A 15,409-nucleotide genomic window follows, 5' to 3' on the forward strand; every position below is an offset into this window, starting at 1 on the left:
CAAAGTCAGGTATAGCATAAAATGAATGATAAAAGCTTTCATTTTTATTCCTCCAAAACTCCTAATTCTCCTTCCCAAAGATATGAAAAAGTACCCTACTGCAGGAGTCAATATTTTCAGTTGCTCACACCAGTTAGCCTTGCAGCCTCTGAAAGGAATTACCAACTTCTGTACATCTTATCCAAAATGAACATAACTCGTGTTAGCCAAATCCTAATGAGTAAAACAAGTTAAGAGATAAAATGAATCACAGTAGAAATGCTGGAGTTTGGAAATTAAAACAAAAAGTGCTAGAAATACATAGTAGGTCCATCAGCAACAGTAATGAGAAATAGGTAGGTTAATGTTTCATATTGTGACAAATGTTTAGTTCATGGTTCATGTTAATATTTTAGAGGTAATGTTTAGTTCTGGGAAGATTGTTTTGTGAAGGTAAGAACTAAAATGCTGGGCTTTGAATGCCAGATGACCTAAAAGAAAATGACAGTTCAGAAAGTTACCCATGTTTGTTTAATAGAGTCAGAATAAAAGAGACGGAGCCATAAAACAGCAGGTAGACTTACTTAACTAGGGAATTGGAAATGTGATGTCTACACTGCTTGCAAAGTGAAGTCCAGAGAGATGTTTTGTTTTTAGAGCTAAATTAGTTTAAAAGCATTGTGAAGCCTGAAGGACTACATTGTCATGAAGATGGTCTTAGCTTAAGAAGGCTCTCTAGTTTCAATTTATCCATGTGTTTGCAGGGAGAGGGGAGTTGGTTGCAGTTTGGACCTCGTGTCATTTGCAGCTTACAGAGAAACCCTGGGAGCTGTTAGCAGACTCCAGGCAATTAGAGATCACAGAAGTTCTGGGGAGCTGGGAAGATGGCAGGAGGTCACTGGTTCCATGCTGGAAGCAACTAGGGCTCAGAGAAGCCCTGGCAGACATTTATAGCTCGATGCAGGAGGAAGACTGCAGTTTGGAGAAACAAAGGCTCAGTGCCAGCTTTGTGAAACTAGCAGTCTGTGAAACAGTTGGAATTGTGCCAGTAATTTGTGAATCCATGGAAATTAGTCTCAGGAGGAGAGATTGAACCATCAGGAGGTGAGCAGCCATTGAGGCAGCTCGAGTCAGAGCAGCTTTTGAGAGAATTCAGAGACTAAATCTTTGAAAGTGAAGAGTTGAAATCCCTCAAGAGGGGGACAAGAGTTTTAATGAGATCGTGTGACCCACAGCGGTCACTGACATCTGGGTGCAATATGTCTTGGTCGCATCTGCCATTTAATGTCCAGTGTGGTGTGTTCGGCCACAGTTAATTCATATTTACTTCATGCTAATTCTGAATGTTAGAATATAAGATAAATGCTGTAGATTGTTTTACTTTTATGACTTCGTAGAGTAAAGTTTATTCTGTTTGTTTAAAACGTGGAATCTTGTGGCTTTATTCTCCAAGTGGGGAACTAGAATTCAAACTTTGCCTACTTTAAACAAAAGGTTACTAGCCCCTAATTGGATCATAACAATATGGACACCCTTCATCAAATCTCATCAATTTTAACAAACGGGCATTACATGAAAGATGAGTTATCACCACTATCCATTTACTCTTCAGATTTCCAGCCTTTTTTTCAAAAAATATTGAACCCTTAAACACACTCAACCCAATTGATATTTCCTATAATTTAAGTTTTTACTTAAAGTAGTTCAAGTTCATTTTGTTAACATCTTATTTATAAGGGGTACTGTTGATACTGTTACATAAGCCCACCTGCTATATACTGCAAACAGTTTCATCAGCAGTTGGGAGAAAGCAGTATCCAAAATCTAGGATTGTCAGTCCAACTGCCCAGAATTGCATTGATTTCCAAATTACTTAGTGGTACCATGGCTCCTCCAACTGTAATGGACTACCAAAATATATATCTTTAATGTTTTAATAACCTGTGTATTTTCAGACAGTGCCCACCTACTTGCAGCATGTCACGACATGCAAAATTTAAAAAGCATATTTTTTCTATTGAAACACTTTATGTTGCCCTTTTATCACGGATAAACGTTCCAAAAAATTCTTCCACTTAATGGTTTTGAAGTAAGGACAAAGTAAAATATACAAGCTGAAAGCAAACTTGTTTTTAACATTTGTTGACTTTGTTTTAATGTCGACTTAATAACAGTGGGGCAATCAAGTTTTTCATATCTTCTGCCATTACCCTTGGTAGCCTGTGAAACAATAGATGCCAAAAATGAAGCACTTCTGTTTAGTTTTGACTTGGTGTGGCTCTTTTAATTCAGCTATTGTGCTTTGGGTGTCAAAATCACACACAAATCATGCCCAGCCTTTAAGGATGCTCATGTCACAAGGGCTAGTGTCCCCATACAGTTGATTTGCGAGGAGGAAATAAGATATATAATTCAAACATAATCAGAGATGGTGATTTGTTTAGTTATGTTTCTGACTGACAGTTTCTTCTGAACTTAGCTGACAATCATTCAAATATAAAACATCCTGGGGTTACCATTGGCCAGAAACTGAACTGGACCAGCCATATAAATACTCTGGCTACAAAAGCAGGTCAGAGGCTGGTAATTCTGAGGTGAGTAGCTCACCTCCAGGCTCCCCAAAGCCTGCCCACCATCTACAAGACACAAGTCAGGAATGTGCTGGAATACTTGGATGAGTGCAGCTCCAACAACATTCAAAATGCTTGACACCATCCAGGACAAAGCAGCCTGCTTGATTGGCACTCCATCCACCACCTTATGCATTCACTCCCTGCACCACGGATGCATAGTGGCAGCAGTGTGTATCATCTACAAGATGCACTGCAGCAACTCCCCAAGGCTCCTTCAACAGCACCTTCCAAACTCGCTGCTTCTACCAGATAAAAAGACACCAGCAGCAGCTGCACAGAAACACCACTAACTGCAAGTTCCCCTCCATGCCAGACACTATCCTGACTTGGAACTATATCACCATTCCTTCACTGTCACTGAGTTAAAATCCTGGCACTCTCTTCCTAACAGCACTGTGGATATACCTACATCAATCAACCTGCAGTGGTTCAAGTAAGCAGCTCACCACCACCTTCTCAAGGTCAATTAGGGATGGACAACAAAAGCTGGCCTCACCAACAATGCCCACCCACATCCTGTCAAAATAATTTTGACTACATTCATGAAAATTTCAAGTCAAGGAATTAGTCTGGAACTTTTAAAGAGACAGGATATGCCAGGTAAATTCCATAATTGGACTGAATGTAAATAATGAATAATTATGCAAAAGCTAATTAGAAAAAATAGTTTAGAGAATACAAGTCATTTTTATTTGATAGTTTAATGCCTATTACAAATATATATGTAACATTGCCATTAGTTGTTTGTTTATCCATTAATACATTCTTCTGGCAACTGAAGTCTTTGGCTGTAACACTGTTGCTTCTCAAAGGCATGAATAGTTCTGTTCTGTCATCGAGGACCCATTACCAAAAACATAATTATCACAGCAAAAATGTAGCCACTCAAGCTCAACCATGAAAGTAGCCTTGACATGCAAGGCCAAAAATATATCTACTGCAGCAAAGGACAAAAACCCCAAATATGTAAGCATAGGCTTAAATCATGTTGCCACTTTTTGGAATTATGGGGTTCACAATGAGGAACAACTCAGAAGATTGAAAGTTTAACATAGCCCGAAGAATTGAGCACGTAACGTAGGTTGGCAATGCCACAGAGTATTGAGAAGAGTGCTGCATTGTTTGTGATGTCATGCTTTAGATGACGTAAAACTAAGGTCCTAATCAGTTCAGGCAAGATGTTAAAGATTCCCTGGTATTTGTCTGAAAACAGCAAGTCCCAGTGTCCAATGTAAGAAACATTTTTTTTATCTCTCTTGGATTGTTGTAAAGAACATACCGTTTTTATTTTCTGTTGGACTGTGATAAATTACAATGGCTGCAATTCAGAGACATGCCTACTGGAACAGGATGAAATATATATATATATATATATATATGTTGCAGTCCTGGGAAAGAATGTGCCATGGAAGACAGGATGGTGCCAGTAAGGAATCCTGGACCAAGGGAGCTGCCTGACAACAGCATTTTAACTGGCTTCTGACCAGGTGATCAGGTTTTGTGTGAGTGCAGCAGAATAGCTCCTAGCCTGAAAGGAACAAGACCTAAAACCTCTTTCTCCTATGTGTGGAAGATTCCAGTAATTCCACAATAATATCCAGCTGGTTTTTTTTCTCCTCATATCTCTATAGCCTGCTCTCTCTCTGAAAACCCCTCTCAAGAGGCAAAGGAGAAAACCACTGTTAGAGATTTTAAAAGGTAAGTGCTCAACCAGTGAACTACAGACTGAAAGTGCTGGAAGACCACCTTGTGTCATCAACAAGAACTGAAAGGAATTTGGAAGGCATTGATCAAAATCTGCCCATTGAGTCCTGTACTCCAGATTGGTGATATTGGACTGTTCTATCTCACCCTTAAAATCCAGGTTTTGTGTGTCTTATGTGTCGTGTGTGTGTGTGTATGTGTATATATAGGGATTTAAGAAGGTGGTAGAGTTTAAATTATAGTGTTAGAAGTTAGCAGTTCATATTTCTTTCTTTTGCCACCAATTAAAGACAATTTGTTCAATAAACAGTTATTTACTTATTAAGTTTACAAACCTGGTGCTCGTATTCTGTTAACCTAAGTTAAACAGTTAGATAGAATTGGGGCAATCTGGTGGTTTGGTCAAACTTTTCACATTTGTCGTGGCTCAGGGAACAGTGGGGCTTGATATTACAGCGCACTATCCCCAGTGAGTCGTGACACCTGACTAATGTGATTCCTTCAATCAAACCACCAAAAACAGATTAACTGGTAACCTACCTCATTACACTTTGTGGGCCCCTGCAATGTGAACAAAAACTGTGTATTTGCCTACATAACAGCAGCAAACTAACTTAAAAATAATTAATTTTATGTCAAGCTCTTTGTAATGGTTGCAAATTGTGATTAGGTGCCAGTAAAATGTGAATTATTTTTTTAGTACAGCACGGTAAAATTACCTCCTTTAGCATATTGTCAACTTTTGAATCTATTTGCCATTATTTAAGTACAGCAGAAAAGTTTGCTCACTACTCTGGCAAACATTTATCCCTCAGAAAACATCACTGAAACAGATCATTTAGTAAATATCTCATTGCTTTTTGTAGGACCTTGCTGTGTGTATGTTGGCTGCTGCATTTACCTAAATTACAATAGTGACTACATAAAAGTAAGTCATTGGCAGTGAAGTACATTTGGGCATCCCGAGTTCATAAAAAGTGCTACATAAATGCAACTTTATTCTTTATCTACTATGTCTATTACATGAAGCCTTTCAAAGGCATGACACTTCAAAATTCACTTCATTTGTCGGGCAAAGATTATTAATCAGCATTGATTTATCAAGTTACTAAATATCAGTTGGAAAGGTTTAAACGTATCAATGAGAACTGAGTAACCAGTATTAAACTAAACAATCAATTGTTATCTTGAGCAATCAAATCCCACTTTTTTTGGGAACAGCTAGTCACTAACCAGTCCCACAAAACAGCCCAAATTACTCTCATATATATTCACAAATTTTGGCTCCTTCTTCACTCAGGTCAGGGCGTATGATATGAAAATCTTCATGTGAAACTGTTACAAATATGAAGCTTATAAGATAGTTTTGTTTTGGGGCGATATCTTTAATTTAAGGTTAAATGAAAGGAGTCAGGTGACCTGTTCTGAAGTTTGTCTGACAGCAAGTTTGGATGCTCTGATTGCTAGGGATTAAAGGAAGCATAAATTGTTATACTGGGAAGATGATGCAAGTGTTTACACTTAAAGACTATGTGCTAACAGTGAATAGACTGAGGCGCCCAGATTTTCACTACCGAGGCAGGTAGCTCAAGTTGGGAAATTTTCCAACTCAGCAGACGCACCTTGATATGAAATACCCAAGTATTGTGGAGGGGCAGAAGCAGGGTGGAGTCAGGCACTATGCCCCCAGAAGGAGATTGGAGGCGGCCACAAGGTCACGCAAGTGCCGAGGTGGGCTGGTTAAAAGATCCAAAGCTCTTATAGACTCCTGTCAAGTCACACAGTACATACATGGGCAGACTTCAGGGGCCATGCCGAGATGAAATAAAATAAAGTTTTTAAAATGTAATATAACTTTCACAATATTAAAAAAACTCACATTCATGAAAGCCTATTAAAACCTTTTAAATTTCTTTTGAAACAAACAAATTCATACCCCAAACCAAAAAACAGCTAATCTTTTAATAGTCTCTTTAAGTTCTCAATCAAACTGTGAAATCAGAACCCACCTGAGATAATTATAGCTTTTGGAAATCAGCTAAACGTTCATAATAACATTATGCTAGCTCTAAGGAAAATGTCAACACAGATATTAAAACTGCTAGAACAGAGGTATTTAAAACTCTCACTGACACCAGCAGCCTTTTTTTAAAATTCATTTTTAAAGGGCAGGGGATTTTTAAAAAATCACATCATGACATTTATACAGACCTTATTCACCCATCAAGGGCCTTTACCTCTATTCCATACATTTGTGGCTCCCACACTGTGGGCTAAGGCCCTTGCAACAGCTAAAATGGGGTGTGTTTTAACTCAGCACTGACTTAAAATGGCCTGTTGAGTTTGGGTTTCCCTCATCTGTGAATCACATCCTGCCCCCTTTCCTCTACTGGCAAAAATTAAATCTGTCAAAAATGGGGGTGGGATATCAGCATCCAGGTCCCGCCCACTGTTTTGGAAGCTCTGTGGAGTTTCCACGAATCCACAAAAATCCAAGCCTGAGTCTCCAAAGCCCCAGAAAAGTGTCGGCATATCAGGTTGTAAAAAGTTGTGCTTTAAATTGTCCATTAAATTCTTTCACAGGATGTGGCCATTGCTGGATAGGCCTGTATACATTGCTCATCCTTACTTTCCCTCGAAATAAAAGATAGTTGGGGTCTCAAGGATAGCAAATCAGCATTTTTGCCTGGATACAAGGCCCATGTGATTCGTATTGAGGGGAAGATGGATATTATGGGGGGGAAGGGTCTAAGATAGCCCTGAAAATACATAGAGAAGGTTAGTTTTCCAGAGTCTAGTAGAGAGGGAGTGGCTAGGGGCCAAAATTTTGTGTTTCACTGCACAGGAATGCGGTAGGTTCTTGGGCTAAGATTGGAAAGACTAAATTCATGAAGAGTTAAATGATGCTGAAAGATTTGCCTCCCTTCAGCTGGACAAAACTCGCACTGTGAAAGATAGCGCTGGAGTTAAATGTTTCCAGGTTGGGAAAGGGAAAGATCGGAAGTAAACCCTCGGGAGCTAAGAATCATTTTGCACTTGTTCCAGGAGAACTGAATGTCTAAGGAGAGTGTTTTCTTTTTCAACTGTGTTAAAACTTATGTCCTGCAGTTTAAAATATAAAATGCCTACAAAAGTAGTGTTTCGTCAATAGTACTTTTAGTAAATTTGTTACAGTAAACATCTTAAAATGTGAAATCCTGTTGTGTCATCCATTCAGATATTAACTGGAAGTTCCAATATCTTTTCAAAAGTTATCTGTCTCTTTGGGGATCATAATACGACTTACTCTTATGGGAAAATCCACCGCAGTAGCAAGAGTACCTTTTATGCCTATAGGTGGTGCTGTGAAAAGAGTTTTCAATTTTAAGAGTCACTCTGACTGTCATACATTCACCAGGATCCATGTCCAACATAGCAGCTGAGATTTTACTAGCAAGAATTATTTATTTTTAATATGAAAACAATATACAAAATGCACATCGTACATCTTCAGTTTTTTCTCTTCCTCTCAATCTGTGTGGTTTCAACACTAAGGGAAAAAAATGCTGGTTTTCATCCCTGAATATTGTCTACAAATATTTCAACATCGTCCTCCAACTCCTTATTTCCCATTCTACAACTCCTCCTCTCCACCTACTGACAGATCATCTGAGATGGCTCCAACCCTTTTGTTTCTGCCAGTTTACAAGCCTCATCCATTCACTCTTTGCCACCCCCACCCCATTCCTGTAAGCATCAATTAGCCTCCTGTCTAGTGTTAACCCTTTTATTCTTTAAGCACAAGTTGCTCTCCCAAAGTCAGCAAGGGTAGAAAACCAACATCTCATCCTTATTCCTTCATTATTCTTGGAGGTATTCTTGATTATGTTTCAGCCACTTTTATGGGAATTTATGGGTAAAATGGCAATTTCACTGTCCATAAAACTTGCATATCAATAACCTAGTTTAGAGCTTTCAAGAATCAAAGTCTCTGCTGACAATTCTGTAGCCAGGAGGGTTAACAAGTGATTTTCACTTCAGTGCAGCCACAAGTTCATGTGCAGGGTGGCTCATTTTTATTTTCTTCTTAGTGTTCCCTTTCTGTAATGAAACTAGGTAGGGGCACTGGGTTGCCCCACATCATCAAACCAAGTGTACCCTTTACAAAGAGAACAAAAAACTAAATCATAAAGCAAACATATAAATTCAATAATGTGATTGCCCATGTCCAAATGCTTCAGTCCCTGCAGTACCCACTGGTTGCTGAAAGCGTCAAGCATGAGTGCATAATCACCAATTAGGTCGAAGTCATAAACTTGCCATTTAAGAATAATCTCAGGTTAGTCCATAGAAAGGGATTATTTTTCCCCCTACTTTGTATATATGAAGGTAGGGCTATTAATTAACTCAAAAGATTGCTTTTTTGCTTCATTAAGGTTTTGATTTTATGTTCCCTTACTTTTGAACTTTATTTTTACAGTTCATTTCCTTCCTGTACCTTGCACAAAAATAATCATAGGATGGTCTAGCCCTCATACCACACTAGTGCCACTCCTTAGTTAAACAATATTTAAATACAGGTAATCTGAACCCCAGTCAGTAAAAGAAAGCTGAAGAAAAAACAGCTTCTACATAGGTTAAATTCAAACAATTCAAGATTATAAATGGACACAACATTGCACAATCCACAACCAAGCAATACTTCAAATAGAAGTTTTACACTTCAGAGTAAAGTTATCAACTTCAAACAATCTCATAGGACGCATTTAAACATCTTGTGAAGCCTACATTTGTATATTCCAAATCAAAACCTCTCTTTAAAAAGAGCCAGCAACAAGCACTGCCATCAGTGGATGACACAAATCCAGGTCACACTAAAATGTAGCATTTCTTCCTCCCATCCCGTAACTACACTGAATCATCCTTTAACAAAATAAAATTGCCACAAAGTTTCTAGAACAAACCATAGTCGTTCTGCTTGTAGCATTGGAAATGCTATATACTACTTGGCTTGTGAAGTTACATTGCCCCCTAATGGAGGTCATAGCAAAAAAGGGTCATGCGTGATAAACAAGCTTTCCAGATCTCTCACAAACTGAGACACGTGAGCAATTAGCCTCCCAATCTTTATTAGGTGTAGGGAATTCATTCTCAAACCATGCAAAAAGGATTCCACTAAAATAAAAAGTTCACACAAAACTTCTCTTTGGGGATATCATCAACAATTTTCTGCTCTGGTAATGAAAGAACTTGCCTAACAAAATTTTAATATATTTTGGATCTCTATGAACCTAACAAAAATCCTAACAATACTGACCAGCTGATAATTAAGAGCATATCATAGGATTACTGAGCATGGTTTCACATTTCGTTTTTAAGAGAATAATGAAGTTTGTTAGACCAAGTATACAAGACTAGGGTGGGCTGGGGTGGGGGGTGGGGTTGAAGGAGTAGAAATCAGTCTTCCACTTCTGTAATGCAATTACCACATGCATAGGATTATTCTTGAACCCTGACAGAGATATCTAGTTCCACAGGCACCAATGAATCCGTTTGGTAAAGTTTTAAACATGTGACATGTTATCAAGGACAGAGGAACAATGATGAGTTAAAACATATAAGGTCAAGACTTTACATTTAAAAAAATCAGCTCTGGGTTTAATCAGAATTTACATATGCTGAAAAGATTTATGTGATTGCAAGACATGATGTTTTCTTAAGAAAATTAGAGGTTTAAAACTAATGTCAACTTATAGGCATGTATGTTTTATTTTCATAATATATTTACACAGACTTTGTCAATCTGTTATTGCTCTTTCCATTCAATTTGGCTGGTCAGGGATGGGGTGGGGAAGACAGGCATGGGGGTTCTGACCACATTAATCAATGTTTAAGTTGGATTGGGCCTCAGACATAGCTTTGATGTTGAGTCAGTATTCTCCCCCTTTTTTTTTCTCCTCTTAGAAGGTGGTTCTTTAGAGCATGGTGTGAGAAAGGAGAATTTGTCTACTCACAAATTGTAACCCTTAAATTAAACTTCTCCCCAGAGCAAAGCCACTCTAGTAAAATGGAGTGCCAGTATTTGTTTTCCTTTAAGTGTCAAGACAGAGCTTGAGTGAGGTTTAGAGCCACCCAGTGGCCACAGTAACACATCGCACATAAACATTTTAAATAGCAAAATTTCCCAATGTTAGCAACTTGGATATTTTATACACTATAAAATGCTTCATTGCATATTATAAGGTACAACTAAATAAATATATTAGACTGCAGTATTGTTTGAAAATGTTACCTCTAATACCTGAGATGATTCAGTAGGTTGACTGAGAGAATGAATGATACAAATATAATTATGAGCATAAAAGCAAAATACTGCAGATGTTGGAAATCTAGAACAACAACAAAAATATCTGGAAAAACTCAGCAGGTCTGACAGCATCTGCGGAGAGGGATACAGTTGACCTTCCATCAGAACTAAGACATATAGAAATGAGATGAAACATAATCATGAACTCTCTCTTCCATCCCCACCCCCTTTCTGATCCCCTTTTTCCAATAATTTATAATTTTTTTTACAAATATATTTCTCTTTTCTTTCCTATTTTTAAACTTATTTCGATCTATTGTTTCATCTCCACCTTTTAGCCCATTTTGATCCCTTCCCCCCACCCCGCCCCCACTCGGGCCATCTGCCACTAGCTTGTCCTGCTTGCTATTCTTAATGTCCCCATTAGCACATACTTTAGATAATATCACCATTGTCAACACCCCTTTGTCCTTTTGTCTATGACATCTTTGGCAATCTCTTCTTGGCCTCCATCTATCACTGGCCCCCTATCAAGCTCTACCTGTCCCACACCCCTCTACCAGCTTATATTTCATCTCATTTCTATATGTCTTAGTTCTGATGAAGGGTCATATGGACTCAAAACATCAACTGTATCCCTCTCCATAGATGCTGTCAAACCTGTTGAGTTTTTCCAGGTATTTTTGTTTTTATTATAATTATGAGGTTTAAAAGACTTTTGTTTTGGACTGTGTCTTTAAGGTAAAATGAAGGCGGGTCATGTGACCTGTTCTAAAGTCTGCCAAACAACAAGCTTGGGTGATTTGATTGCGAGAGATTATCGGGGGCACAGTTTGTTTTATTGCGGAGAAGGTGCAATGTGTTTACATTTGGAGACAATGGCAGCAACCTGGGTGCTAACAGTGGATAGACTGTGGGTTCCAAAAATCCCATAAAGCATTGACAATATCTAGTTATAAACAGCATGCTTTAAACAGTCCATTTATTTCCAACATGATAAAGTTGGCATCTCAAGAACTAGTCAGCATTTCTAACTGGATACAAGGCCAATATGATTCACACTGCTGTGAACATGGGATTTGAGAAGGGAAGGGTCCAAATACCCCTGAAAAAATTCACAGGCAAGGTTAGTCTGCCAGAATCCAGGAGAGGGACAGCAAGGGAGCAAGATACTGTGATTCACCACGCTGTAATGTGGGTGGGAGCTCAAGCTTAGATTGAAAAGGCTGAATTCATAAGGAGTTAAACAAGACTGGAAGATTCATCTAAGCTAGAGAGAAGTTCTCAGGCTGAGAAAGTAAAACAACATAAGCAAGCCCTCAGGGGCTAAGAATCACCTTGGGCTGGTTCCAGAAGACTTGAAAATCTACTACAATGACAACGTAAAGTATATCTGTGGAGTGTATTTTTGGTTAAGCTAAAAGAAAAAAGAGAAAAGTTCTATTTTGTGGTTTAAAGTATAAGTTGCCTACCTATCTTTGACACTACCACAGCAGGCCAGCATTGTGAAATGCCAATGTGGGGATCTCTATCTTGATAAAACTTTGACACTACTGCAAAATAAAGACATACTTTCAAAACTGCCTCTTTTTTTTCCTTCTCCTTTAATGGAGCATACTGTCAAAGAAAAATATCAATTGCAACAACACAAGCAGAATCGGAACAATTCCCGGCTCCACAAATCCGACCCAGGAAAAAGTGCTCTGGAGGTACAGTGTGGATGCAGGCTGGGCGGAAGGCCAGCCTTGGTGCTCCAGCACTTTCTCGAAGACATCAAAAATAAATAAAACATAAAATAGCCCTCCAGCCCTCACACCCCTACATATGCTCCATGCCCCATCCATGCCAATCCATACCACCTCATGCCCCCCACCCACACCCCATGGTCCCTCCTATCTTCCACGCCAACCTAATTGTTCACTTGACAGTTCCAATGAGCTTCACAATTCTAATGAGTTGATGCACCTTTTACATACATTCATCTATTTTTAACAATCCCAAAGGGCACGTTACCTCTCTCAAAGAGCACAATACCTCTCCCAAAATATGCCCCAGGATCATGTTGAAAAGGGCACTCTGCCCCCAGGGTATCCTTCTTTTCTCCAAAGAATTCTAGTAGCTTTAGACCTTCTCCTACCAGGTTTAAAATATACATATCATGCTTTGGACATCACACTAGCCAAAATCAGATCAGCCTGAAAGCAGCTGCACTTTAACATGTGCAGTTGCCTCCATGAACCATGGTTGTGCACATTAGAACCTGCCCCAATTTCCCCCCCACCGCCTAAATTGGGGAGGCCAGGTTTGGGGTTGGACCACAGGGTCCAGGTCTCCACTGACGTTTCTGCAAAGACAGAGAGCCTCTCCATCTGCGTGAAAATTCTGGCAATAGTTTTGGTTAACTGAATAGGTAGTACATTATTGTACTTGTAAGGATGCTTTACATGACAAATACTAGCAGGATACATGTGCACACAGGTACTTGAGGAAGGTAACTGTTCAGACAGATACATAATGGTCAGTTAAGCAAGATCATTTAAATTGCCAGGTTACATTCATGGGAATTGTAATCTTATTCTCTGCAAAACAGTAGTTTTATGTACAAGGAGGTAGCTCCTAATTGTTTATTTGAACTATCAGAACCCAGAACAATTAACTAGACTGATGGTACTAAGTAGCTGCTTAGGCATATTTCTTAATGTCTACTCTTCAATAGTTGACACCATCATCGAACACAGTTGATTACAAATAAATTTCTGGAACAATTTCCAAAGCAACTGTTAAAGCACCAAAAATGGGGAACTTTTATGTACTTCCATTTTTAGTACTTCCATTTTCAAAAGCCGTCATTCACATGTTCAGCTTTCTCCTCCAGCCAATGAAGTTACAATATTGTGGAATGCTTTCACCAGACGGTCAGAGATAATGGACCAGTACTTTTAAAAAAAATAAACTTTCATATTTATTTTATCAGCAGCACTTAAATAATAGAAAATCCAGGAAGTTTATACTGTACTAACATATTTCAAATTTTAAAATGAGACAGCTGCATTGTTTCTTCCAGAACAGACTGTGATTACAGCATTGTTTACACGAAGCTTCAGCCTCATATTTCATGCAATCAACTTGCAGAGTAATTTGAGAATATAAATGTCAATAATTTGAACATGGGCCTGGCATGCCAAAATGCAGACTCACATAAGTGTCTTATAAAGTCCTCCCAAGAATGTTCTGCCATTTTCTACTGAATTCATGAAATCAGCAGTGTTGGACCCTCAAAGTATATTACGATTCATGGTAACAATAATGAGAAACCCTCAAAAATCCATTCAATTCAGGTCATCCTAACCCATAACAATAAGTTAAAGCAACAGTCATTCTGCTCACAAACCTGCAATCCAACTTCAGGCCTAAACTTCACTATAGCTTTCCAATGGTGATTCTTCAGTTCATAATCGAACTATATATTGATTCTCAAAAAAGGAAATTACTGTAACAAAATTAAAAGAATCAGAAGGAAATCAAACTCACCACTGAAGATTCAGACTGCTGAGTTACACAGTTTCTGTTACACCCTTTACTATTAGATGAAGTATCTGAATCAGTAAAATCAGGATCCACTAAACACTCCATTTTGTCAGAAGTCGTATCTTCATTGTCACTAATACTGTCCCAGTCAATAGCAGGTGGTTCCTCTGTAAAAAGAGAGCAATCCAATTTTGAACTCAGCCACCTCCAAAAAAACAATATTTAAAGGTTTAGAAGGTATTTTAAAATCTACAAGTGCTGCTTCTAAATTGTAGCCTGAATCAGGATTGGAATTCACCTGGAGAAGACAGCTTTTTGGAGTTGGTTGAAGAGAATATGAAATGTCTACTGGTGTTGTTTTACACTTCTCAATTAGTCTGCACATTCAAGACAGCTGCATTGGACGGTTATCATAGCAAAAGTAAGAAAATGAAACAAGTTTGGATAAGTTCCATAACAATGGTTTACACAATGGCAGTTATTTTCGAATTTTTCTTTAAAAACTCTTCCCCGCTTCCCCTCAATAATTTCCACAGGAAGCACTGCAGTCACTTATTCAGGTAGAAACCACCCTTGACTTTATTAGCACCTCCCTACTTATGGCAAGGATGACATATCAGGCAAGGAGATCTTAAACTTCTGAAAGCTGGCCACATAGGTACGTCTCCCAGAAGTAAAAGGCAGAACCATGTCATTTATAGGATGATGTATACCATACTGAACTCTTATAAAGCAAAGATACAATTTTTAAATATCTGGCAACAATGTTTTTTTTTAAATGGCTAAACACTACATTTTCGTCCAAGAATTTCTGAACTTGGAACAATTGGCCCTCTTTTAAAAAAATTTTTTCATTAATACATCTTCCTCTAGATCACCAAATATGGCTTCCCTACGCAAACCTAAGTTAGAACCACCCAATCGCTACAGGAGGATGTGTTTTAAGGCAGCCTTTAATGCCTTCCATAAGACCATAAGAAGTAGGAGCAGAAGTAGGCCATTCGGCCCATCAAGTCTGCTCCACCAATCAATGAGATCATGGCTGATCTGATAACCTCAATTCTGCTTTCCTGCATTTTCCCCTTAACCCTTGATTTTCTGACCAATTGAAAATCTGTCTATCTCAGCCTTGAATACACTTAACGACCCAGCCACAACAACCCTCTGCAGTAAAGAATTCCACAGATTGGCTATCCTCTGAGAGAAGAAATTTCTCCTCATCTCTGTTTTAAATGGGTGCCCTCTTACTCTGAGATTATGCCCTCTGGTCCTAGGCTCT

General features: G+C 38.6%; 1 protein-coding gene across 3 annotated transcripts in view; it reads right to left on the minus strand.

Moving 5' to 3' along the window:
* Positions 1-15,409, minus strand: part of spidr (scaffold protein involved in DNA repair) — a 336,544-nt gene that overhangs the window by 274,944 nt on the left and 46,191 nt on the right. For all 3 annotated transcript variants that reach the window (XR_005943341.1, XM_041190250.1, XM_041190247.1), the window contains exon 5: positions 14,134-14,297. Coding sequence is in view for 2 of the 3 variants with exons in the window: in XM_041190250.1 (XP_041046184.1) it covers positions 14,134-14,297 (164 nt within the window). In the remaining variant the exon portion in view is untranslated. The remainder of the gene's footprint in view (positions 1-14,133; positions 14,298-15,409) is intronic.

Source organism: Carcharodon carcharias, chromosome 6 (assembly GCF_017639515.1).
Source record: "Carcharodon carcharias isolate sCarCar2 chromosome 6, sCarCar2.pri, whole genome shotgun sequence".
Taxonomy (NCBI): Eukaryota; Metazoa; Chordata; class Chondrichthyes; order Lamniformes; family Lamnidae; genus Carcharodon; species Carcharodon carcharias.